Raw genomic sequence first — 27,281 nt, 5'->3', positions numbered from 1 at the left:
ATTTGCTGTACATGCATTGCATGACTCTCTCAGATGAATCTTCTGTCTGGAAAAATTCCCTTCTAGACATCCTCTTTATGAAAGACTGCAAAAATTATTTGTGCATTTTCATGTACCAATCCCTCAAATGTGACCGGACCATTGCTGAATTCTGTGTTAAAATAGACTGCATCAAGGAGAAGGGTAACACCTTTCAGTACGTTTTTCTCCTGGTATCCCAAAACCAAACCAAGACTTGCCAGAAGTCTCTCTGCTCTGTTACATCTAGAAGTAATTTTTTTCCTCCTGTGTTAGAGAAACTTCTTTTGTTCACAAGTAGCTTGCTGATTCAGACACGGTATTTGACTTGTGTGCTCTAGGGTTTCTGTTCAGAGCTGGGCATCGAGGTAGGCTGTTCGAGGGTCAGTAAGCCTGAAGTCAGTGGAAATCAAATTTACAACAACATTCATCTGTAACTTGCAGTCACCTCTTTGTGGTGGAGTTGTCTTCATAAGAGGGGAAGCAGCATGAAAGGAGGGAAGGAAGGAGGGAAGGAAGGAAGGAAGGAAGGAAGGAGGGAAGGAAGGAGGGAAGGAAGGAAGGAAGGAAGGAAGGAAGGAAGGAAGGAAGGAAGGAAGGAAGGAAGGAAGGAAGGAAGGAAGGAAGGAAGGAAGGAAGGAAGGAAGGAAGGAAGGAAGGAAGAAAGAAAGAAAGAAAGAAAGAAAGAAAGAAAGAAAGAAAGAAAGAAAGAAAGAAAGAAAGAAAGAAAGAAAGAAAGAAAGAAAGAAAGAAAGAAAGAAAGAAAGAAAGAAAGAAAGAAAGAAAGAAAGAAAGAAAGAAAAGAAAGAAAAGAAAGAAAGAAAGAAAGAAAGAAAGAAAGAAAGAAAGAAAGAAAGAAAAGAAAGAAAAGAAAGAAAAGAAAGAAAGAAAAAAAGAAAGAAAGAAAGAAAGAAAGAAAGAAAGAAAGAAAGAAAGAAAGAAAGAAAGAAAGAAAGAAAGAAAGAAAGAAAGAAAGAAAGAAAGAAAGAAAGAAAGAAAGAAAGAAAGAAAGAAAGAAAGAAAGAAAGAAAAAGAAAGAGAAAGGTCCCATTTTACAAAGGCTTTTTATCTAATTATGATTTGAATGTGAAAGCTCCTAGTGACTGGATTGGGACTAAAGGATTTGCTGCTTCTGTTTGCCTTCCACCAACAGCTGCAGGTAAAAGCTAGAGGGCAGCAGACAACAACATCCCTGTGGAGCATGAAGTGGGTGCTCAATCACTCCAGAACCAAGAGAAATCATGCCATTCCCCAAAATTTGTTGGAAGGAGAATGGCACTAATCCTACTGCAGAAATCATCCCTGCCCAGGGACTAAGTGGGCTTCTTTTGGCAAGATTACAGTGGAGAAGAGGATGGTAGTAATGAGGAAAAGTGGGTCTTAGTCTTGCTGTTCTTTTATATACAAATCAGGGCAATTCAGCCTTTCCAGTTAACCAGCATGTTGCTCTCTGAGCTTCAATTTTTATAATTTACACGTTGGCAAGAATTTCTGGATGGGCCTTTTCTCCTTGAAAGAGACCTGCTGAAAAAACCTACTGCTTCTCTCAACAGCTGCAGTTTGTTCCTGCATCTGTGTCACACAAACCCAATTCATTCAAGTGATTGATTGCTTAACACCCCTTTCCCCTCACCCCTTTTCTCTTTACTTAGCAGACCTGTTAGCTTGGATGTCCCGTTTGGAGTGTCCCAGAAGGCTCTCATTGCTGATATGTTGTGTTTTGATCTGACAGATGGGAGAAAGCAAAAGCTCTCTCTGCCGTAATGCCCTTTGGAAGTTGTCATACCCCTTGTGTTCTCATACCTCTGGTATGTTCCCATTTCTGCAGGTACCTTCTGATGCACAGCTATGAAGCTGTGTGATCATCTTGGCTGATGACTTTCAGGATTTTAACCTTTGCAATAATTTAATAGGTATAGCAGCAGTGCTCACTGTTTAAATTTACTGAGATGTTTTGCTCAGCTTTTATGGTGCTTCTTGTACCACTGTTAGTACATTTTTACACCCTCATCTTCTTGGTATCGGTGAACTGAAAATCTCATTCCTCATCACCATCTCTTTTGGGGTTGATTTGCTGAGCAAACTTATTCCTGCATTGCAGTTTCCTACTTTGCAGTATTTTTCTGCACCTGTGCACTGTAGGTTTTAGATCCTGGATTCAGGTTTCAGATCCTGGATCCAGGTTTCCTGCACTACCATCAACTCTCTTAAGGTAGATGACTTCACACCTACCTCAAAATTCTAGCTGGATTATAATGATAAACAGTGAAGCTGTTAATCTGTTTAAAGACTAGTAAGAGGAACTTGTAGTGCTTATTCTTGGGGATTTGGATCTTTATTAATCTCTGGAAGTTCTACAGTTCTACTTCGACCTTTGTTTTGCCTTCTGGATTTAAAAAACAAACCCTGTCCTCTTAGAAAGTTTTATCTGTGAGCTGTTAAGCATCTGTAACAGCTAGGCCCATCAGTTCATGTAGGAAATATCTGGTATTTGTTACTACCATGCAAATACAACAAGGTGCTCTTTTTATCTCCTAACACCCCTTGTATAAGTGACCTTGGAAGAGACATGCTTGCTTTGCAAAGCAGCGTGCTGAGTACACACAGTGGAAAGGGAAATAGCTGGAGTGTGGGGTGGCAGGAGCACGATTTGTGATGGCTGTGCTGCTGAGCAGGGAAACCTGCCCTGAGCAGGAGCCCCTCCAAGAGCCTCTGTCTTTATCACTCACTGCCTTTTCCACTGTTTTGTAAAACAGCAAGATTAAGAATCATGTAAAGTCAGTTTGACAACAGTGAAGGCAGCATCTGTCAACTCTATGTCATGAAGGCAAAAAAAAAGGTTTTGCAAATTCTCTGCCTGTCTCCTGCTGTAGACGTTGTAGACCCCAGTCCCTGCTTTGTGAGGGGGAGTGCAGTGTCCTGCCATGTTGGTGGTGCATGACACCACTGAGACTTTTTTTATGAGCAGCTTTTTCCTCACTGGTCACTGAAAGCAGCCAGTGATGCCTCTTTCTTCCTTCCTCCAAGCAGGGCCAGGCTTGTGCAGCCAGCCTGGAAGTGATTGCTTCTGCAGTTAGCTACAGATACTTGGAGTCAAACACTGTCCTGCTGATACCTAAGGCACAGCAAAAGTGTTTTTTGGGGTGGTGAGTGAACATCTTTTGGCTGTGCCAGGGTTGCTCCCAAATGGCACCAAGCACCATCAGGATCCTTTGTAGCTCAGCATTCCCTTTGAGTTTGCTCCACTGACTTCAACATGACTGTGAGGTCCTGTTCACTCCACACCACCCTGCCCTGTGGGTCTGTGCCCAAACTCATTCATGGTCCAGCTTCTCTGAACACAGGTGTGGGATTTTGCTCCCTGTCATTTGTGCAATAAAGCTCGGTTTTAAAGGTTCTGTTGAGTAAATATCCCAAAGACTGCCCAGCACAAAGCCAGCACCCTTTCTGCTCTTCCAGTCTGCAAGCTCACAGAGGCAGTTTCTTCTAAGGTTGTCTTTTTTGATGACCATCAGTTGTAATGCAGTGATGTGTGCTGTCAAATGGTCTAACTTGGATATTTCTCCCTTTATGTAACAGAAATTATCTGTTAATTTTTTTCTTAGTGGCATGCGTTTCCTTTGACAGCCTTGTCCCATGTTTGGTTTACAAGGACGCAAGAAATCAATTTTGTTTCTTTATTTAGAAATAAATGCATTATTCCCAGAGCCCAGACTAAAATATAATACATTCAACTTTTCCACATAGAGGCATATTACTCCTCACACACGCTGCAGTTCACAAAGCAAGAGGTGTCTGAGAAGAAGGAAACCAAATGAAAGTGAGGACTCTGGCTATTACAAGCTCCTGATGAGCTGTAGTTTCTCATCAACAGCTGTAAAATGGACTGAAGCCCAAATCAGTTAGTGAAGGGAAAATACATAAGGGGGGAAGTGTTTATGGAAAAGAAATGGATCTGGGCGGATCCCATATGTGTGGTAGGGGGTTCTGTTCCATGGGACCAACTCCTGCTGCTTTTCTGTGTTTTTCTTTGCCTTTCTCAAGCTTGTCTCAGCCAGGACTATTTTCAGCCATGTCCATCCCTTCCCTGCTTGTTTCTAGTCCCCAGGCTCTGCAGGAGAGATCTCCCTTCACAACAGGCAGCATGGGAAGGAACAAACATTTCTTTGTTATGAGTCTGTCCCTTCTGCATCTTTGTGGTAACTTCTCAGGGGCCAGAAAACTGGCCTGCCACTCTGTGGGAGCAGCTTCCCTTGTCTCAGCTGCCTTACCTCACAGGCTTGCTCTGGAGGAGCAGAATGCTGTGGGCAGGTGGATGAGATGATTCCCTGGCACAGATATGGTTTGTCCAGGTCGGTCCAGCAGGCTCTGCTGAGCTCTGTTGAAGTCTGTAAAAAGGAAATGCCTACAAGCCTCAAATGAAGTCCGGGGCTGGGAATGCTGCCTGACTTGGCAAAACTGAAACCCTTGAATAAGAGAATGTTCCCTGTGCTGCGCTCAGCTGCTGCAGGACAGGGGGAAACAGCCTCTCTCCACATTCTTCTTCTGTGGTGGTGGACAGCTTGTGCTTCCACAGTTGTTCAAAACACAACTTGTCTTTGGGGTGTATTTGCGCAGCACAGACAAAAAGCAGACCTATACTCAAATTAGGGAACTGATTTCCTTGTTAAGATGGGGAAAATTTGTTGCACAGGAGCCACACATTTGTTGGGCATATGCTTCCCTTTATAATCAGTTTAGCTGCAAGCTGGGCAGTGGTGGTATCCTTGATTTATAGCAGACACCAGGTAATTTTTGTTGCTTTCAAGGTTTCCTGACATTGCTTTGCAACCTCTGCAAAGCTTCAGAGTGCAGAAACATTACACAGAATTACACAGAGTACTCTGAGCTGAAAGGCACCCACAAGGATCGTCGAGTCTAACCCTTAAGGAAATGGCCAAAACTGGGATTGAACCCACTTGCAGAGTCCTGTTGTGTTTGGATACCCCTGATACAGCAACAGTCTTATGGAACTATCACAGGCTCTGTGAGATGACACCACAGCTGAGTTTCTGAGAGCACTGACACAGAGCTGACTTGCTTTTGCTGTGGTGAAATGCTGCTCCTTGTCACACAGGATGATGGTAAATAAGTTCTGGAGGGGGGAAAAGGTTATTTTTATTCTTTCTCTGCCTTTTCTCTCTTACTCTGGCCAGGGTAACTGTCACCTCTGATACAGCAACTGCATCAACCTCTGCAGGGATTTGAGTGCCTCACGTTGCAACAACACACTGGTGGTGGTTCTTCATTCCAGGTAAATACACCCTCCCATCTGGCTTCCATTCCTGTCACTTCATACTGGTTTTAGTGATTGCCACTGGTTTAGTGGTGCATCTAAAACCGTCTCAGGCTGGTTCACTGTGCTGAATTTGGGCTCTTTGCTAAGGACAGTGATATTTGATGGAGTCTCAGGTTTAGGACACCTGACTTCAGCCCACACTGAAGGTTGACCTTGTGGATACATGCCTGGTTGCCTGCAGGGTACATACTGGTGTTGAGGGAAAACACTCTGAATTTCCTCTCCTGCCCTGCCTGTGGGCCCCAGGACAGTGTCCATGAGGGGCTATGGGGAGCGATGGGACCTGTGCAAGGGCTTTATGTGGCCTTCATATCTTGGGAAAAAATTGACCCAGCCCTTCTTAAGGGTTAATCTTTTTTTAAGATTAGCTCACACAGAAGTGCTGTTAAAACTTTAAACAACTTCAATGTGAGCTCATGCAGGCTCATGGCTGACAGGGACAGGCTGTGGTCAAAGCATCTGGCTCTATGCCAATTCCTGGCAGCCTGGATGAGCCCCTTGGCAGAGATATTTGTCACACACAGCTTCTGAAAGAGAAATAAATGAATCTGTCTGGTGAGTTCTGGCTGGGAGAAGGAAAGGGAAAAGAAGGGAAAGCAGACAGCATTATCTGTGCTCTGCAGCGGGGGAAGGAAGATGAAGTCCAAAAGTGGAGATAGAAGGAGCAGGGACTCATCTTTGAAAAGGGGCAGCATGCAAATGGGGGTGATCTGAGGGGAAGATGAGGCAAGTGAGAGGCAGGACAGAGCTGTCAGTCCCACTGTCCTCTCTGAGGACATATGCCACCCCTATCCTGGGTATATACCCTTGGAGTTCTGCTGTACCAGGGGACCTGGAAGCCCCCAGCCCCTGGGAAGGAGATTCAGATGATGTGTGGGGCAGCTCTGATCCTGGCTTTGGGGCTGAGGACATGGACTCTTGGATGTGTGCAGCCCCATGAAAAACAAAGCAGGGTTGCTGTTTAGAGCTGCTGCAGGAGGAGATTCCACCCTCATCTCTGTTAGGTGCTTCCCAACCTGGACAGCCATTTTCTGATCCAAAACTGGCTTTCTTAAACACTCTGGAAACCTTAGGCTTTGGTGGCATGCTTGAATATGTGTATGGCCCACAGAAGCACTGGATGATATCTACCTTAACATTTTGGGTCACCAGAGTAGGGTTCCCACAGTAGGGACACTGAGCAGAAGACAGCACTGCTTTTGCTTCCCAGTGTTTTGAGGCTCAGTTTGAGCTTCCATCAGTGACGTCTGGGCAGGCACCAGAGATCTTTGGTCCCTTGATATTCACCCAAATGTTGCAAGCCTTCATCTGCCTTGTCATGAGAAGCACCAAGCCTGTCTCAGCAGTAAACAACAATGCAACAACTGGACTTGAGCCTGTGGAAAATGCTGTGCTTTGCCTGATGGGAAAATCTTTTAACATCTGCTGGTACCAAGTGCATAAGTGGTTAAATTTTGTGTCTGCCCCCCAACTCCTCAAATGCAAACCTTTTTCCCACTTGCAGTGTTTCCCCCCAGTTTTCTTCTGAGTTCCAGGAAATCCCCACCAAAGCTCAAGTGCAGCATCACAGGTGACCAGGAGCATATAGCAACAGAAAACCAGTTTGTAAATAGTTCCCTAAAGCAGTGAAATATACTTTTGCATACTAATTTTATCATAGAATTGGCCTATTTTGGCAATGTTAAGCCTGCTTCTAAATCAAATAGGAAGTTGCACCCCAGGGATGCTGGGGCTTGTTCCCATCAGACTCAATTGATCCAAGGCCAAGACCATGTTTGTTGGTTTAGCTAATTCGGAGCAGTTTGGGCCATTTTATACTTATTTGCTTTCCCTCTTACTTTGTATAATCCCTTCGTTTGATTGCTGAGACAGCCTAAGGCTTTGTGTTTCCTGTGGGAGTGATGCAGCACAGTGACAAATGGAATTTTAAGGGGATGATTGTGGAAGGAAACGTGTCCCTGCACCTCTCTGTTTGCCAGGCCAACTGCTTGGAGACAGCATCACTCCAGCAAGTACAAGAGCAGCTTTAAACTTGAGAGGTCTTTGTTCACCTGAGTGCAGCAAACCAACCTTCCTTCCTTCCTTCCTTCCTTCCTTCCTTCCTTCCTTCCTTCCTTCCTTCCTTCCTTCCTTCCTTCCTTCCTTCCTTCCTTCCTTCCTTCCTTCCTTCCTTCCTTCCTTCCTTCCTTCCTTCCTTCCTTCCTTCCTTCCTTCCTTCCTTCCTTCCTTCCTTCCTTCCTTCCTTCCTTCCTTCCTTCCTTCCTTCCTTCCTTCCTTCCTTCCTTCCTTCCTTCCTCCCTCCCTCCCTCCCTCCCTCCCTCCCTCCCTCCCTCCCTCCCTCCCTCCCTCCCTCCCTCCCTCCCTCTCTGCCTATCAACTATGACCCGTGGGAAGTATTTCTTTCCTCCCTGTTAAGAAAAACCTGTTCATGTGTTTAGAAATGAATGGGTTTAGGTTCTGTCAAATTGCTGATTTTCTTTCCTGTGATTTTCAACACAACTACATGCATGCTTTAAAAAGAGACTATCTCACCATGTTTCCCTTTTTATCATCTGGTCTATGTGTTTTTCTTTTACATCCCTGCCCCATTTTTTCTCTCCTTTTAGTCCATTTTCTCTTGTATTTTAGAGGCTTCATGGTATGGAAACTACTTCTGAAATACTTAGAGATAGCCTGCCGGCACCTGGACTCAGAGTTCCGGGAAAGTGCTATTTTATTTACAACATCCCTGCTTACACAATCCAGTACTGAATGCCAGAGACAGCAGTGCCAGGCCTGGTTAAGTCTAAACACCCCAAACTTCATCTATTTCCTAAGCCTTTGTTCTGGTGGGGAGGGAGCATTAACAACAAGGCACTGCAAGCTCACAGGTGGGATTTTGCTGTCTCTGTTATTCTACTAAGCAATTGCAAGTAGAATCTAAAGCAAGGGGGATACCTTTTAACAGGGATACAAATGACTTTCCCAGAAAACCTGACCATTTCAATGGAGTCTGACAGTGGGAGCAGAAGCCTGCTGCTGCAGCATCTGAGGCTGGGCAGGAGCAGCCCAAGCCTGGAGCTCCCTGCAGAAATGCAGTCACTCCCTGAGCAGCTTGGGAGCAGCAAGCTGGACTCTTGGCTGAGAGGGACCCACCTTGCACACAGAGCAGAGCAGTGCCAGGGCTGTCTGTGGCAGGGAGGGCATCCTAGGAAAAGGGGCTCAGGGCAGCAGCCCACCAGGGCATTTCCCTCCTTCCTCCACTCATCTTGTGCTTCAGGTACCTATACAATTGCTTTTGGGGAAATTTCTGATGAGCAAGTGTTTCGCTCCCAGTGAAATTTAGCAGCAATTGATAAAGGAAAAAGGCATTATCAGGAGACAGCAGGCATGCAGAAGCAGCTCCACAGCCACATAACTATGTGATAAAGCTATTTTCCCCCCTTTGGTCTACATACATGTACAAAGATTACTGCTCATAATAACTTGTCCAAACTCCCCAAAAATAACAGCTGTTTTTTTATGATAACTGAACATCTTAATGACACTCCCCAGCAAAAGCAACCTAACCCAAGCCTTGCAGACAACTGCTCTTCACCAGTATGAAGCTGACAGAAAAGAAATCTTTATGTGTATGCAGTGAGATAATTTTTTTTCTGTCTTCAGATTTTTTTAGTTTTTATTCAGTGACTCAGAGTTACAGATGCTTTAGTGGAGAACTGGTCATATTTTTAAAACTTGGAGAAGACTTGGGTTCAACTCTGCTGCCCTGAGATCTCTGAGCTAGCTGTTGAATTCTGTTGAATTTATCTGGACAGGCTGGATTGACGGGCTGAGACAATTGTATGAGACTCAGTAAGGCCGAGTGCTGGGTCCTGTACTTTGGCCACACCAGCCCCAGCCCAGCACTACAGGCTTAGGGAAGAGTGGCTGCAAAGTGGCCCAGCAGAAAATGACCTGGGGGTGCTGGTTGATAGTAGGTGATCATGAGCCAGAGTGTGCCCAGGTGGCCAAGAAGGCCAGTGACATCCTGGCCTGCATCAGCCATAATCTGTCCAGCAGGGCAAGGATTGTGCTCCTGTACCCAGCACTGGTGAAGCCACACCTCAAATCCTGTGCCCAGTTCCATGCCCTTCACAACAAGAAGGACATTGAGGGGCTGGAGCATGTCCAGAGAAGGGCAGTGGAGCTGGTAAAGGCTCTGGAGCACAACTTGGGAGTGGCTGAGGGAGATGGGAGTGTTTATCCTATACAAAAGGAGGCTCAGAGGGGACAGTATCACTCTACAACTGCCTGAAAGGAGAATTTAACAGAGAACTAAGGGCAGGCATGGACAGTGATGGCAAGCACCAGTGATGCTTCTGTAAGTGCAGTGCCACATCATTGATTTTGGTCCAGATTTACACCACTAGAGCAAATAAAGTAACAAGTAAAATGTACAGAGGCAATGATGCTCCACAGAAAACACTGCTGCAGCTTCTTCTAGTTTTTCCTCACAACTAGCCTCCTTCCTAAGTTGCACAGTTGAAATTTCCATTTAAAATCTTTTGGAGCAGAATAAGTGAGTTGGTTTTTGACTTGCAGTGCAGTGTTATGCAGCATGAAGTCTTGGGCATAGTCCAGCACATTCAGTGATAGGTCTTGTTTGTGGCAAGGTGGGTTAACTTGATGTAATATTTGCACATGCAGTACACAATGTGGAGACACATCGCTACCAATTACCAAACATTGCTTATCTATCCAAAGGAAGTGATCTGGGATATCTCAAGTTTTACAACAAGTTGTTAATTTAAAAGTAAAAGACCTTATTTGATCCTGTGGGATCAAACAGGGTTAAGCCCAGAGACTGCTGTGTGCAGCAGATGCTTTCCTAAGGGAAATTAGTGAAACTGCCCAGGAAAGTCTCCTTCATGATTACAAGACCAGGTGCTAAAAGCATACGCCTCTTCTTCCAGGGCTGATTTTTTTTTTTTTTGCATCCATCTCCTTGCAAGACTGTTTTGTAAAATCTCGTTTATGAGAAAACCATTTTAAAATGGTGAAGGCTGTCTGGGAATTTTACCCATTACAGCTCCCAAGAAGTGTTCCTTTGCAGATCTTGGTGTTTTGATTTTTAGAAAATACTAGAAATGGCACAGAGCACGTGCAATGAACACTATGTAATAAAGCAAACCTGTGGTTTTACTGGCAATTTACTCCAGCTTTTCCTATTGACTTACCATCTTTCACGAGCTGCACATCATTCTCCCTACTTCATGGTGCCTGCTTGCTCTGTTATCAAAAATATAGGTATCCCAAAATACAGACAGCTATGAAACACCACATGCCCCAACAAATGTCCATCCTTTTGTGACTCTCCTGTGAGAAGGATGTTCCCTTCCTTAGGCAAGAATGCCTGAAGAAGCGCGGGGTGCAGTCTCAGAAGCTGGTGGTGTACTCGTGCCTTGTGCTGGTCTCTGTGCAGCCCCCAGCGTCTTTAGTCACGGTGAAAGCCCTTTCTGCAGCTCGGCGTGGCAGCAGCAGCTTGCAGGCTGCTGCCCTGTACTTCTTGGAAACGAGGTTGTAGAGGACAGGGTTGATGGATGCGCTCAGGTAGAAAAGCTGCAGGGCGAATATATTAAAGTACTGGGAGAACAGCATTGTCCTCATGTCCCGGGTGTTGATAAATATGATCCTGCCAATGTGGAAAGGCAACCAGCAAATTACAAAGGCCAGAACCACCACAGCTATAAGACAAAATAACACATGCGGCAGTTAAGGAGTGAGTTAACTTTTCAACCATCCAGTAAACTAAATTTCACGGGGCTGATTTTGCAGGTTCTCCTAACTGATACAAATGATATATAGAAATAATGGCATTAAATAGTTGGAAAAACCATGAAAATGGGAATAGCATCAAGTCTGACTGTTAAGTCTTTGAAGTAAAAGGTAACTGATAAAATTTTAAGCTAAACTGTGAGATGAGGTTTGCTGAGAAAAATGTGAACAGTGGAGTAACATCTGTATAATGACATCAGGCACTACAGAAATCCCCCCTGGCTATGTCTGTAACACCACAGATGAGACAGGAAAACAAAAGTCAGAATGAGGAGTTTTTGTGGAAGCTCCACAGCAGCTCCATTTGCTGCAGAGCTGTTGTTTAACTTGTCTGCATCACCAAAAAAGACCCGGGCTGCACCTCAGTCACCCAAGCTCCCACAGAATTCGCTCTGTTGTGACGAGATTGTATCTAACATGAAAGACTTTATAGTGTAGTTGAGCTATTGATTTTTTTCCACTAGAGCTTTTTCATGCATCCCCAGATCATTACTGCTGGAGACAGCTACTTGTCTAGATGGATCTCTAGCCTGAATCACTTCAGCTGTTCGCCTGGTCCTGTGTGGCATTTTAGCACAATGAGAACAAATACAAACCCTCTTGCAACGGCAACACAGCAGGAGCAGATGAGGAACAATTACCTAAGTGTATTACTGTATCCATGCTTTTAATTATTTTTGTTTATAAATGCACATAATCATTTTGTTTATAAATGCACACAATCAACTAAAACAATCATTTGCAGACCATCCTCCGTGTTCCTCACAGCTTAAATAAAAGGGATGCAGCCATAGAAAGTTTTCTTCTGACAAACACCACACACCTAGTGCTGCTGGATCTTTGAGATTAGGGGGTACTGGTCTCATTCAGTGGGTTCTGAGATCATGAATATGGGTGTTTCTGTTGGAAAACCTTGTCCCTACTTCAGTGTAAGTACCTTCCCCAAATAAGTTGGCGAAATTCTCTCAGGCTTATTCGTTTCTCTCCTTTGTGCTACGCTATTTCCATCCAGCTGATTACACTCTCAGTAAAAGAAGTCTCCCATGTTACACATGTAAAACCTACATTAAAGGTAGGCAATAATAATAATTGGGGAATTTTGTTTTATGTTCCTCAGTCTATAGCTGGATTTCTTTTTTCTTTCCCTTCAGATTGGCCACTACTTACAAACATTAAAGCCCCAAAGCAGATTAAGATCTCTAACTTTCCAGAGTCTGATGCTGGGTTACTGAATGTATGACTAAGAAAATGAACTATAATTATCAGCATCCTACACCTGTAGAAAGTGCTTTGGTATTATGGGATTTGTCTCCAAACAGCTCGTAGGGGCTAAGTTGCTGTTTTTCAGCCTCCTTGGGCAACCAGTGGATTTACTCCTTGGAGAGCTACAAATGACCACTTAGAATTTAGTTTCAGAAGCAGAGATTTTCTATGCAGAGGTGTTGCTCCCAACTGGAAGAAACTGCTGATGTTACCACAGCTTTTCTGAAATTGCAGGCTACCTTGTACTTGATTCTGCCTGGTGAAATTCAGGAAACGGCTATTTCTATGGAAGGCAGTTGTGCCGCTGGATGTGCAATGCCACGCGGGTGAAGCCTCAGTTGGGAGGGAGTGAAAATCCCGGCCGTGGCAGTGCCCGGGAGCGTGGCTGGGATGTCCCCCTGTGCTATTCCCTATCCTGAACAGGAGCTGCGGGTACTTCAGCCCTGCCATGGCCCCCTAGCCCCGATCCTTGCCCCAGCCATAGCCCGGGGGCGATGGCAGCGGGACTCACCCAAGATCCTGACAGTCTGGCGGTGCCCCTTCTCCCGGAGGAGCGAGCTGGGGCCCCGCAGGCGGGTGTTGCTCCGCCACAGCTGGCGGCCAATGCAGCCGTAGAGGACGGTGAGGCAGGTGACGGGCAGCACGAAGTAGCAGGTGGTGACCCAGAACATGGTGGCCAGCAGGCCGGACTGCAGCGCCTGCGGGGTGGGCTTGCACTCGCGGCTGAAGTCAGTGTGGTTGTCGGGCTGCTCCACGCCGACCAGGAAGAAGAAGGGGCTGGCGGAGAGCAAGGCAAAGGCCCAAAGGACGCCGATGGTGGCTTTCACCCGGCGCTTGGTGACGACCACCTTGGCCTTGAGGGGGAAGCAGATGGCGAGGTAGCGCTCCACGGTGAGGGCGGTGATGTGGAGGATGGTGCAGTAGGTGCAGCCCTCGCTCAGGTAGTGCGAGAGGCGGCACAGCAGCTGCCCGAAGATCCAGGGTCGGGAGCGCCAGAGGCGGTAGAGGTCGAAGGGCAGCCCCATGAGAATGAGCAGGTCCGAGACGGCCATGCTGCCCAGGTAGAGGTTGGTGGTGGTCTTCATGTCGCGGTAGCTGCGGATGACCAGCACCGTCAGGACGTTGCCCGCCACGCCGACCACGAAGAGCCCCAGGCAGACGGCCGTGATGGGAACGAGCACCCACATGGGCAGCGCCAGGCACAGCCGCTCGTCGCAGGGCGGCCACGGCCACGGCCACTCGGGCTCGCCCTCGCTGCCGTTCCCGCCGCCGCCGCGCCGCATCCCGCCGGCGGCCGCGCCGTGCCCGGGGCAGCGCCGCTCCTTCCTCCGGCCCGCCCCGCCCCGCCCGCGCAGGTACCGCGCCCCCGCCCCGCCCCGCGGGCCCGGCCGGCGCGCAGGGAGCCAGGGAGGGGAGGAGGAGAGAGGGGAGAGGGGCGGCGGCGGTGCGCGCACAGGACTGACCACCAGCAGCGAAAAAGAAGGTACTTTTATTGTCCACAGACTCTTAAAGGTACTTTGCTACATCGTTTTATGTATTTTCTATCAGACTATACAGGTTCGTCTTCATGGAGCCCGACGTTGTACAACCGTAAAGTGATATGTTTGGTAGTGTATCTATAGCGTTTTAAAAACTTTAGAGTTTCTCTTTTTCTTTTATTTATTTATTTTTGGAATGTACAGTATATGAGGTAAAATTAAGATTACATTAAAAACTGTCTTCAATGCAGTAATATGCACTGAGGCTCAAATGGCAAATACACTATTAAATGACTATCAAAAATAGGAGCTCATTTGAATTTTACTATGAAAAACGTAAGTCGCTGCAGGTTGCCTGCAGTAACAAATCTTACCGTTTTAGACATTCAACCATAAGAAATCTCTGGGCTGTGACACGCAACCTCATTTGCACTGCCAAACATGGCACTTTTAAGAAGGTTCTAGAAAACATCAGTTATCGCGGTATCCTGCGGGAAGGTATCAGCCTATACGTACAAATGACAAATTAGAAATAAAATGTAAACATACAGTACATTTTAAAGACAGATCGTTCTTGCCACGTGGAGGCCAAGTTCTTTGCCATTTCTTCTTTTTTTTTTTCTTTAAAAAAAACGAAACTCAGCAACATTATTCTACAGCACAGATCATTGGACGTATAAACAATTACAATACATGCCCGTTCTAATATAAGAGAAATTCTTCAGAGATCTTCAAAGCACAAGACAGAGGTTCCTTTTTTTATTATTATTAAGACTGACAGAAGTGTTTAATACTATTAAAAATGCTAAACTGAACACAACTAGAAGTCATTAATGATCCACTATCTTGTAACTCAAATAAATTAAAAGTAGCTAATTACAAAGTGTATAACAAATAACATAAGTGTGATGAGACAAGGATTTTTTTTTAAAGATAGTTTCACTACAAGCTTTGTGTCACTGGCAATCATTGACATCTAGCAAGATGTTCAATGGGATACTTGTTAAAATTCAGTCTGGTCATTCAAGAACTCACAAATGCAAGCTCACAAAACATTGATGAGTTATGCAATTGCAAAGTGCTCTAATGCAACATTAACTACATGCAATCAACAATTTGGTACAGTATCCAAAGAGACATTACATTAAACATTAGGATCTCAAGAAAAAAGCAGCTTTAAGTTTTCTGGTGCAAATTACTACACTTCGTCTTCTGATTTGGTGCCCCAAAGAAAGAAAGAAGAAAAGAAAGAAAGGAAGGGGGAAAAAAGAGAAAGAAAAATAGAAACAAAACAAACAAAAAAAGGCAGTGCTAATTTCTGGTGGATATGGCAAGTGAATGTTGGGGAAACAGCAAAAATTCAATAATGAATTTTATCTCAAAATTCTGTTACTAGCCAAAATCAGAGGGCACAGACATCTGTATAAACTGCATCCAATCAAAGGTCAACTTTGGAAATGTGTTTTTCAATTTAAATAACAAATCTAAGAAGGTCTCTCACACTCTCCCGTCTATATTCAGAAGTAAAAGAGGCATTTTTTTAAGTAAACACCAAATCCTGGGGGTAAGATAAACCACCTGTGCCATCTCCTTGTAGTCTTTCGAAAACATCTACTTGCAGTGAAGAACTCCACATTTATCAGATAAGAAGCTTCCTTCATGCATACTCTTCCATCCAGTTTATTATTTGCTGCCTGAGAAAAGCCCCTTCTGTTTTTCAGCGTAAATCCTGCTTCCCAAATAATTAAGACAAATGAGGAGGTAGAAATACAGCGCTAAATTGCTTTCACAGCATCAGATTAATATTGTGTACAGCACAAGTTTGTTAGTGTAAGTTTTAAATGCGATCTACACATTCTTCCCTGTTATGTTAGCAACCCTTAGAAGTGTGGGCCAGGAAGTCACCTTTACACTTGCGTTTACTGGTCAAACCCTTTTCCTTAAACACTGCGTGCCTGCCCCATATCGAGTTTGTACTGCATGAAGGCATATAAAGAAAAGATTATATTTCTGTGGCTTGCATTTTAATAACATGTGTCAGCCTATACCTACGAGTAAGCATTTTAAAGTGGCTGAGAAAGTTGGCATCAGTCCCAATGCCGGTGCTAAATGCCTGGTTTTGTAAAAGCAAGAGAACAGAATTACTTTTAGATTATGAGAAAGTAAAATGTAATGGGCAGCATTATAAAATAGAACTCTTTTCTTCACTTTATGACGAAGTACTGAATGATAACAGCAATCAGAATGGAAAAGATAGCAAAAAGTGCAAGGATGACAGCAGCACACACTTGGTCGCTCTGTGACCATTGTGTCCTTGTGGTTTGCACAGTGTCCTTGTTGGTGCTTGCCGGTGGCTCAGTCCTCTGAGAGATGAATAGCACTGGGGCGCTGTAGGGGCCCACCAGGTCCTGGTGACCCGTGGCCTCTTGGCACTGGCGAATGGCACATGCGCGGAATCGGTATTCACAGTTCAGCTGGAGGCCTGTGTATCGGAACGACCAGTCTGGGCCCTTGTAAATCTGGAAATAAGGGCAGAAAAGGGATACTTCGAGTAAGAAAGTACTATATACACACATGTATCTTAGTATGCTTCTGTTTATGGTGAAGGTAACTAAAAAGAATGACAACTCACCAGTGTTTTCACCAATGCAAAGAAGAATGGACAAAAAGCTCAAACACACAATTTAAATACCTGATAAAGTCTCCAGTTATTTTGATGAGACACAAGAACTACGCTTGGTTGTCTGGAATGATGAGTACCCACCAAATAAGCTCTGTCACAAGCCCCAGCCTTCAGGTGTTTTAGTGACCACTCACAATGTGATGCAATATTGTATCATGGGATTTTAGGCAGTTAACTCGATGTCAAGCCAATTCATTAAGTCTAATCCAATCCAATGTACTTTGTTGTAGTTATCTGTATTTAAAATATTATGATTTATCCCAATAAACACTGGAAAGCCACAGAGTCCTCTTTGTGATTCCTAATTTCATCATATTCCCAAGACAGAGATAACTTGTGAGGGTGCTCTTCAGAGGTGTCTCAGTTGGCAGGTTAACATGAGTTCACAATGCTTCAGCATGGAGTCCCTATTTCAGTGAAATCTGAACTCCAGTTTCTCAAATGAATTAAATCTGCAGCTATGTAAAGGTTCCGTGAAAGCTAACAAAACCTCACAGGGGTGCAGTTATAGGTACTTCAATAGGTAGGGAGGTATTAAGTGAGTAGCACAGTGCAATTTGATTTCTCTCTTTAAACCCCTTCACCCTCCCACCTCCAAATACCTGGATTTGCTTTATTTAACTGGTAGCACAATACAGAAATACCACATCTCGGGAGCTTTCCCTACAGTTACCATACTGTTAGACAGTATCCTGAAAATGCGCACTAGAAAAGTAAAGAAACAGGAAATCCCTTCTGATTCTGCTGTTCTAAGAGCTCTTGCTGTGCCTGAGGCAACTCTTAAGAGTCCTGTGACAAGCTGAGTTTTACTGGAATCTACAACCTAGAGACTTTCTCTCTGAGGCAGGACAGGCCATCAGAAGTGCAGCTTCCTCAAAATTTTGCTAATTTGGATCATGCATTTGGGAGTGAGCAAACAGGCCACTGACACACACCCGACTCCAGCTCCAGCTATACCACCTAGCAGGGGTTACCATCCTCAGCTGCTTGTCCCCAGTGCCTTGCCAGAAGTTGCCTTCCCTTCCAGTGTGTTTCCTGGGGTATTTATATGGTTGCTTCCTAACCCCTTTAAGATCTTTGACTGATGTATACAGCTCAAACAGCACATTAACTTATTTTGTCTGTAGCATCGAGGGAGCAATGACATGAGCAATTTGGATGACAGATTAGTAAGAAGGAGGAGAGGAGAGTGAAGTTTTGGCAGTGAAATAGCAGGGAACAGCTTAGAGCAGACTTCCAGGCAGTTTATTTTTTGTCCATGTCAAATAAAATTGCCACCATCATGTCTAAGTGTATTAAAGGCTGTTTTCATCCTGTTTACTTCTTGACTGTTCCAATTTTAATTTCTGCAAATTAGTCTTTCCATTTTATTCTAATTTACTACGATAGACTGCTCTGCAGAGGCAAAAACAATCACACACCTCAGTCTATTTTGTTATTACCATACTCAAAGAACCAACTTTATTTTCTTGCCCAAGTCATTTGGCAACACACACTGATAATCAAAGCGTGATTTAACTCTGTGTCTAAAAGCAACACAGACCACACCTTAGGTACCTAATGTTGCACTTACAATGTTGAAGTTACAAAAAACACTATCCACATGGCAAGACATCTCAGTTTATGGTTCATCTTTTACTGAAAAATTTAACAAATGGCCATAACAAACACAGTGCTACACTAGAAGTTATGAAAATATTAAGGCCTAATCTACCAAAGCACAGGTGAAACTTATTTAATATTGAACTAAAATAAAATTATAATATACTACAATTAACTGTTTCTGTCCTGGAAGGAAAGTTCCTTCGCTTAATAATATGAAACAGTTTTCAAGCCAAATTTCATGTCAAATATCAGGCAGTTTATAAACTGTGAAGCAAAAAAACCAACTGGGAAGCAAAATTAGCATTGAATGCAGGATAATTTGTACCTTGGCATTTTGAACTGCTTCTTTGCTCTTAGTGTTAAGAGAACCCTTTGCCCCTTTTCTCCCCAGTCTCAATTCTGTACTATTAGGTAAAAGATTTTTGTCCGTTGTTCCATTAGTGGATGGCTTCCTCACCACTTGATGCGTCAAGCTGTATTTAGTGAACATCAGTGTAACCTAGAGAGGCTGCAATTTAGTGCAGAATCTCCTTCTGAAATGAAGGAGATGGGTTTAGGAGATAGAACCTTATATTATTTAGTAATAAAAAGTTAACATGGTGACTAAAACCATCCTGGAACACAATAAACTTTACTAAATCTAATCTCAACTAGTTTTACTAAACTAGTTACCACAAAGAATAGTCAAAACTACAATAACTTAAACACATCATACCTGCTTGAATTCTGAGTCTTTTCCCACCATGACCTGAAGACAGTAGATAACTGGATCACCCTTCATGGGCTGCAGAACCTCCCATGTGATTTCACAAGTGTGATCGTTTATTCTCTCTATCCTTGGTGCTGAAGGAAGGAAGGAAGCATAAAAGTAACAGCTAGCTCTGCTTTCCCCATCACATAATGTCATATTCTAATACCTTTAAAATTACATATTCTACCTCCTATTTTATCTCAGAGAAACAAAAGATTCAGAGTCAAATTCATTCTTTCTCCAGTGTTTTCTGGAGCAACAACTAATAATTCATATAGGCCTCTCTTCCTGGTTTAGGTATCATCCAAGAGAAAGCAAATAAAATTCAGTAACTGTAAGTGTGCATCATAGACCAGAAAAAACCCAAACAATGCTTAAAATTATTCCAATCATGCTAGAAAGCATTTTCACCCTAACTTGCCACTCTACTGATAAGCAGGAGAACCAAGTACAAACTTCTTAGGAAAAAGAATGCATAAACCCCAAGTTTTCCATTTTTGGAGTGAATATTTTTGGTAACTACATGAAAGGAGCCTTCTCCCACTATCCCCACCTGCCCTTGAAAAGGGCTTAATATTCTCAATATCCCAAATACAACATAATACCAAAATCAACGTGCTATCCTCCCACCCCTCAAATGAAAAAAGAAGCACTCTTACCTTTCAAGGCAGCTGGAACAGATTTGGGAGTAGTGAAAATATATTCTTGAGAAAGGGGACCTTCACCAGCTTCATTACATGCCTGAATACAAAATTTGTATGATGTTGACTCACTGAGTCTTTGAACTTTATATGTATGACATGGTCCTCTGTATAAGGATACAAACCTGAAAATGGAACGAGCAGTTTATTTTGAACACAGACAAGAACTTCCAAAGCAGTATTGGCTTGAAATCTGTTCCCATAATTTCCTAGAATCTAATGAAAAGCCCAGAAACACTTATTTCAGAGTTAAACAGTGTTCTGGCTGCTATAAAACAATAAGCTCATTTTCCATGGGCAAGTTTTTATTTCTCATGTCTTTGAAATAAAAATCTCTTGCACAAATAACAGTACAGATTCTCTCTTTCCAAAAATGTTCCTAAGCATTTTAAGAAACTATTTTGCATTTGAAACAATAAGAAAAGACAGCAGTTGTGTCTCTCAATGAACTACATTTTTTTTTTTTTTTTGCTTGGGCATCTACTCCTCCAACATCTTTAGCTTTTCAAAATTAGGTAACTAGATTTTAGCTTTTTGCCCCTTTGCAACTCTCCCTTACTACACCTAAAAAATGTGCCATGGATCCAGTTGCTTTTGTACATCATTGTTGGAGATAGTCTCATGCAGACCTGCACAGGAGGGCAGAGTCACACTTGTAGTGCACACCAAATCTGTTTCTGGAAGTTTTGTACCCTGGCCACTGTCCTTCATGTGGCAATTCTTGCACAAACTGATCATGGCAACTCTTGTTTGATTTTCAGTCTGGGTGTCCCCAGGACACAGCACAAAAACTTCTCTCTTCCTGCAGGGGCTGTCATCTAGCTTTTTCTTGTCTTTTAAAATTAAAACAGATGGTACCTGCACATGATCTAGTCTTTAGGAATGGCAATGAATTTCCTTCCACTTAAACAGTCTAATTTATTTTCCTCCTTACAGCATAGCAATTTCACATAGTGGATCTCTTTTATCTTTTTGTCAAGCTAAAGCTGCTCATCAGACATGGAAAACTTTGAGCAGTACTGCTTATTTTACCATTCGGGCAAGGGTTCTTGCTGCACCACCTCAGCTGATATTCTATTTAACATTGGACAAGGAATCCCTCAAAATAAATTATATTAATTTCCACTAAAATAATTGCATATAAGGCAACAGGGAGTAAAGCATTCATCCCTTTCAATATTAAGTATATAAAATGTACTTCTCAGCACAGAACACTAGAGCCCTTCTTGCCTTGTCTGAAGAGATGATCTCCGGCATCTGCTATAAATTCACCAAAGCATAAAGGGATTTTGCCCTTTGCTGCCATCTCCCAAGCATCAGACCACAGTGACACTGGGCAGATTAAAGCAATGCCAAAACCAACCTTCCATTCTTATCCTCCATCTGAAGGTGGTACTGGATGGAGTCAGTTAGTGCTTTTGCAGTTCCCTCTCCCCACTTCAGCTTGAGAGTCTGAGAACTGTATGCAGCACATTCCAGGCGAGGTGGATCCGGGGGGAGAGGCTTTGTTTTCAGTTTTATGGTGTGGCTGAAAGGACCCGCTCCAAGACTATTTAGGGCTTGAATTCGTACCCTAGCATTTGGAAAAAGAGAGAATAAATTAACTTGAAATTAGATTCTAAAAATAACTGTCATTAAATAGAGAATAATGGTACTATCTGCAATAAAGACTTTTATCAATATTATGCTTTGATAGACTGTCAAGAATATGCAGGTGCATCACTTTCCATGCATTTTAAGGAGCTGGCTTGATTAGAAATAAAAAATATTCAAAGTAAAGTCACATTAGTGAAAAGATGCAAAAGCTCTGGGAGTTATTTCAAGAGTGGTCCATCTTTCTGACTGTGCAGGCCTTGAATCAAAATTTTGATAGCCACACTGCAGTGATGAGGAAAAGTAAAAAATCCCACCCCAAAGAGGGGAAACCATATCTGTGACTGCTTTATCAGGTGAGTTCAAGGATGACTAGCAGACATTTTTATGGACTTTTCTGAGCAGATCCTATTTGTGTGAAAATAAAGTGATGGTACCCAGCAACCTCTCTTGCTGTTTCCACCAGTAACACATCTATTGGCACTTGCAAACACAAGCCCTCCTGGGTCTGCCTGTAAAGTGAGAGGGGGAAACCAGAAGTCGCCAAAGGACACAAAGCTGAGGAAGTTGGAGAACTTGATATTCAGGGATAAAGGTAGGGTTTTGTTTTTTTCTTCTTTGATACTCCAAGGATGACAATGTACATTAGATTTGTAAGTAAAAATTAAAAGACTTAGCTAAGAAATTTATTTCTGAAAAGGAAAAAGCAGAAAACAGAGGCTCTTTACATATTTCACAGGTAGCCACAGGGAGCAAAATGTGTCTAATTTAATTTTGCAGACTTAACATTTGCTTGTCCAAAATAGTATCTAGGTAACTGGAAAAAAGTAATCACACTAATTAAATTCTGAAACAGTCAACCACACAACTGCAAAATGCGGAAACACAAATGTGTATGCAGGCTAAAGAATAAATATTTCTCCTTCACTGCAGTAATTTTTAACATTATGCTAATTTATTACAGCCCAGAACTAAGGTTAATACATGCAATTTTTCATTTGCACAAGGAGTTGACAGTGTATTCTATAAAAAAAGTATGTGGGCAGAAGTATAGACCTATCTCTGCAATGGGAATGACTCTTTTTTTTTCAGTCTACTGACACACAGAGCAACAGCTCTTCAGATTGCCAGCATTATTGTTAAATAATTATAAGGCACACAGAAACACTGTATTCTCACATAAAGCCATAAAACAGTAATTAAGGATTCAGAAAACTGCATAGCCACATGATATCCTAATTATACTGAAATCAGAGTGTATTAAAAGTCTGACTTCAGTGGGACTGCCATTCTCCTTTTACACCAAGGACATGTTTGTGTAGTGCCTTCAGGAAAAACTACTGATTTTTGCATTTATATTTTTCAGTAACTCTTGAACAGAACATAAGGGATGATTTCAGCAATCATCCCTTGATGATTCTTCAAAAGAGATGCATAGCTGGCTGATTTTTCAAACTGATACTGTTCATGCTGACTTCTACCCTTTCTGCAGATAAGGCGCTGCAAGTTGCCATGAGCTGTCATTAGATCAGATTGGGCATAGTCCTTCCTTGGATGGATTTTACCTTTTCAAACAGAGAAGCAACCAGTCCAAAATCAGTTATGAATCTGAATATGTGATGTGAATTCAGTTAAACTGAGACATTAACCATACAGATACAACAATACTGCAATAAACTAACATAAGTTATTTGTTGGAAAAAAATAAAAATAGCACGTCTATTTATGATGATCATCATTGCAAAACTTCCTTTTGCTCCATGGCTGTGCACTAATGTGTCTCTGAGAGCAATAATGAAGACAATAAAAAAACCTAAGGAAACAAAGCATGTGTTCTTGTGGAAGAAATAGTAGGCTGTGAAGTAGCTCTGCATCACATACCTGTAGGTAGTATCTGGCTGTAAACCATCTATAAAATAGGTCAGATCCTTCCCAACAGTTATTGGCTGCTTATCTCCAAAGTCTATGCTGTAGCCAAGGATTTCAGATCCATGGTCACAAGGTTCTTCCCAGCTTATAGCAAGGCATGTGGAAGGAGAATAGTGTGGACTTTCAACTTCATCTTCACTTAGTCCACGAAGACAGGTCACAACTGCAGGTACAGAGGCTGGAGTCATACATGCCACTACTTCACTGAAAGGGCCTGCACCTGCAACATTCACTGCCTGCAATTCCAAAGTAGACCATGTTTTTATGGCAGAGTCAATTCTTGTTTCCAGATTTCATTAACAACAGTTTTACATCTTTACCTGAACCCTGCAATAGTATATAGTGGCAGGCAAAAGCCCTTTCACTTCACAGCTGAGCCCAGGCCCACAATAGGAGATTTGCATGCATCCTTCCACACCGCCCCACTCCAGTCGATACTCCGTGACATCAGCTCCATTACTCACTGGTACCTTTAAAATGGATAGCAATAATTAGAAGCTAAATATACTGACAAAAGAGAAAAAAAATCAACAAAACTCACCACTTCTATATTTTTTTTTTGTTCCAGAGGAGTCTTACCCTCCCATTTCTTTGCTGATTTTTAATTTTGTACAATACAAATAACAGGCAGAATCTGATACAAACTTCAGGAAGTTCAACTCAGACAATTGCAAACACAAGTCCTGGACTGCTACAAAAAAGTACAGGCTTAGGAGCAACCTTTACCAAAAAAAAACCCCTGTGTGTCCTGGAGAGAAAGTTGAATAAGAATCAGCACTGTGTGTCTGATGAAGGTTAACTACATATTGGTTGTATTAGCAAATGAGCAGCAAGAAGGGTAAAAGGAATAATGATTCCCCCCTACTCAGTACTTTTGAGGTTGCATCTCCAGTACTATGTCCTGTCTTGGGATCCCCAAAAGAGATGGACATTGACATCATGGAGTAGGTCCAGTGGAGGGTCATGAAGCAGGAGTACAACACACAACAAAACAGTTAAGTTTATTTGATAGCCAGGTGATCCACCTAAGGGAAGATCTTATTGCTGCCTTAAATTACTTACTGGGAGGGTATAAACATTATTATGAAAGTCTTTTGTGAAGGTAGCACAGTGCTAAGGCAAGAGCCATGACTTGCATTAAAAGGTATTTTGACTAGACATAAACAAAAAACAAAAATCCTACAGAATGAGAGTTTACCCAGACAGTTTTACTAGGCTGAAACATCTTCATTCTTGGAGATAAATAAAAATTTCACTGGGAAAGGCCCTAAGAAACTTAACCTATTTGAATGGAAGGTTGAACTGAATTACGTTTAGAGGTCAACTCGTGCCTTAATTACTGTGTGACTCTGTAAAACAGACACCTAACATCACTCAAATTAACTCTACCTGAATGTCTTATGGTATTTTTTAAAAAAGGCTTTGCCTTGTAGATATTTAAGGAGAGCTCCTCTGACATTCCTCCAGTAGGAAGCATAAACACTCCTTTCCAAGTAAAACAGTTTAATTTTTTTTTCTGTACAGTTCTCTAACTCAGATACTTCACTACATCTTTCAGCCACTAAAAAGCTGTGTTTAAAGAGTATTCTCAGATAGATTCTATCTTTTTACAAGCTTAATTTTTATCTATTGCATTTTTTTAATCAGATATCTAAATACTGTGGGTTTATAGGAAGTCTGTGAGGCTTTTGCTACATTATTACTGATGTAATTATACAAAAGTAAATCAGATTATAAAACCAAGAAGTGCACAATAATCTATTGTATTATGTGGATACATTGTCTCCGAGGAACTGTAACTATGTTAAAGAAAAATTTTAAGAGAGACTGCATCACTCAGAAACGCAGAGCAGCAGCTGTGGCAAAACTTTTAAACAAAAGAACACAGTAAGATCCAGTACCTGCAGCCTGCCAACTCACTGCTGCCTTACAATGGCATGATGAATGACTAAAGTTTTACCTATTGGATAATCAGGTAAGTTTGCTTAGAAATAGAGTGATTAAAATACAGTATTAGACTTTTCAAGCTGAACTTAAAAATGCTGAAGACCATTACATTAAGACAGGTGTTAGCATGGCATACTTACCTCCCATGACACCTGAGCACAGGCAGCAGATCTGCACGCCACTTGAGGGGGCTTGCACTGATCTGGGGGTCCAGGTGCTGTAGTTATTTCACATTTTTCTGAGTAAGGTCCAAACTGTTAAAAAGGGAGTTGATACAACTACATTGTAAAAATGAAATTACTACTTTAAAAAAAAACAGTTTACCACAGTAGGGACATGTAACTGCAACCTGAAACACTGCATTACTTCTTTATAAAATAAATTTCTGTGGATTCAGGATTTATTTCAGTATCTGGCTATTCTCCAGAACAGCTATAAATTTTTTTTCACTCCAGCAAATGCAATGTGAATAAATTTGACACTTCAAACTCTTGGGAAAACCAGGAAAGTACTATCCAAAGCCTTATTCTGAAGCTCCATGATGGCTGCAATGGAACATAAACGAAATGGTACTGCCTATTTATACCTATGTAAAAGAAATAAAGGATTCAAGAACTGCTGAACAATGAGCCATTCTTTGCAGGGTGGAGAGAAGATAGAAGTTAGGACAGTCCTTTAAAGGCTTAAGCTGCAGACCTCTCCACAAAGTGTCAACTCACCCTGACAGTTTGCAATGAAGTGTACATTACTGAACAAATCAGGACATTGGGTACAAAACTAAAAAGCTTGTTCTACAGCAACAATTGATTTGAACACACTTAATACTCCAAAAAGGGAAAATATCTTGTATCTGATAGAACATGTACTCAGAAGTTGAACTAAATATAAAAATAGAGAGTCAGGAAACACTAATTATTATGTTCTGAACATCCACAGCTGTAAAAATAAAGGTCAATCAATTTACAAAGCTGTAGACAAAAAATAATTTGTTACCTTACTTCACATGAAAATAGTGAAGTTGTAACAGTGTTTTAATAAAGTACTTAGCATTTTCTAATAATTTCCTAATATTATTGTTCAGATAGACATAATTAGCTATTTTCTCTTCCCTTCATCTAAAAATCCCCTTAATTATAAACTGATGTTTAACTGTCTGTTCCCACACAACAATAAGCTATATAACCCAAATGACTCTACATTCGGAAATCCTAATTTTAAAATTACTGCAAAATGCTTCATTTGAAATAAAAAATCCTTAATAGTGATTGCAGTCTCAGTAATGAATTTCATTTCAGACTGCCTCCTTACCCCAGCCTTGTTAGCTGCTCTCAGTCTGAAGCTGTACATCCTCCCTGGAAGAAGGCTGCCCACTGTGCATTCAACATCAGAACCCTGGTAAACCTCTCTGTGTTCATCGCTTTCTGCCTGAAACATTTCCAGACCATAACAGGTAATGGGTGAACCACCATCTACCTGAGGCGGTCCTAGAAATAAGAAAGAAAGAAAAACTCATTTAATTTTAACATGTAATACATGTGGATCCCTTACAATCTCTAACACTTGCAATAAAATTACCCCAACGCAGCTGAATTTCTCTTGCCCTTGGTCTACCCTGTAGCCTTGGAGGCTGGCATGGACCAGGAACCACTGCTGGTGTCTGCACCAGTAAGGAATCAGTTACCTAAAAAAGAAAGATAGATTAATGAAGTTATCCAGACCAAACCAAGAACTATCAGTTATGGCATAAGTAAAGGCAAACACCTGAGTCAGAAACAAGATCATCCCCTTTTTTAATGACATCTTCAAATATGTGAAGATATTGAAGTGATTTGGTATGTATTTCTCATAATATAAACCATTTCAAAATAATCACACAATATGCAAAATTTGCTTTTGTATTTTGGTACAGAGGCAATGAGTAGAATTAAAAACAGTGGTAAATTATCAGTACAAACCTAGTACAGATGCTTGAAACATGACTTTTTTTAATGCAAACTCAATCTATTTTGCATAAGACTACAGTTTAATGAGTTTTAAACCCTTAGTCTAAGTGTTGTATACCTTTCATGGAAAAACCTCTCAGAAAACAAAAGCGGGCAGAAGTGTCAATCAGAAGAGAGTAAAAAAAAAAGAGATTTCAATTTTTCACTGCTTAGCAATATCTAATGAGCAACAAGTT

The 27,281-nt window shown here is 42.1% G+C and overlaps 2 protein-coding genes across 5 annotated transcripts in view; both read right to left on the bottom strand.

Moving 5' to 3' along the window:
- Window positions 1-10,753: 10,753 nt before the first annotated feature.
- MLNR (motilin receptor) lies at window positions 10,754-13,698 on the bottom strand (the record flags this gene model as incomplete). The annotated part of the gene is made up of 2 exons (XM_084201008.1): window positions 10,754-11,061; window positions 12,927-13,698. 2 exons carry the CDS (start codon window positions 13,696-13,698, stop codon window positions 10,754-10,756), a joined length of 1,080 nt encoding a protein of 359 aa, XP_084057134.1.
- Window positions 13,699-13,977: 279 nt separating this feature from the next.
- FNDC3A (fibronectin type III domain containing 3A) overlaps window positions 13,978-27,281 on the bottom strand; it is a 110,673-nt gene continuing 97,369 nt past the window's right edge. For all 4 annotated transcript variants that reach the window (XM_084201464.1, XM_084201463.1, XM_084201465.1 and 1 more), the window contains 9 exons: window positions 26,678-26,783; window positions 26,411-26,586; window positions 25,243-25,356; window positions 23,476-23,625; window positions 23,108-23,391; window positions 20,997-21,206; window positions 19,592-19,758; window positions 18,897-19,024; window positions 13,978-16,412 (listed from right to left, as the gene is read on the bottom strand). In XM_084201464.1, coding sequence (XP_084057590.1) covers window positions 16,098-16,412; window positions 18,897-19,024; window positions 19,592-19,758; window positions 20,997-21,206; window positions 23,108-23,391; window positions 23,476-23,625; window positions 25,243-25,356; window positions 26,411-26,586; window positions 26,678-26,783 — 1,650 coding nt within the window. In that variant the 3' untranslated portion in view covers window positions 13,978-16,097. The remainder of the gene's footprint in view (window positions 16,413-18,896; window positions 19,025-19,591; window positions 19,759-20,996; window positions 21,207-23,107; window positions 23,392-23,475; window positions 23,626-25,242; window positions 25,357-26,410; window positions 26,587-26,677; window positions 26,784-27,281) is intronic.

This window comes from Fringilla coelebs (genome assembly GCF_963513975.1).
Source record: "Fringilla coelebs genome assembly, chromosome: 2".
Classification (NCBI taxonomy): domain Eukaryota; kingdom Metazoa; phylum Chordata; class Aves; order Passeriformes; family Fringillidae; genus Fringilla; species Fringilla coelebs.
Note: the sequence above shows the minus strand (reverse complement) of the source record. Positions and strands in the feature narration are given on the sequence as shown.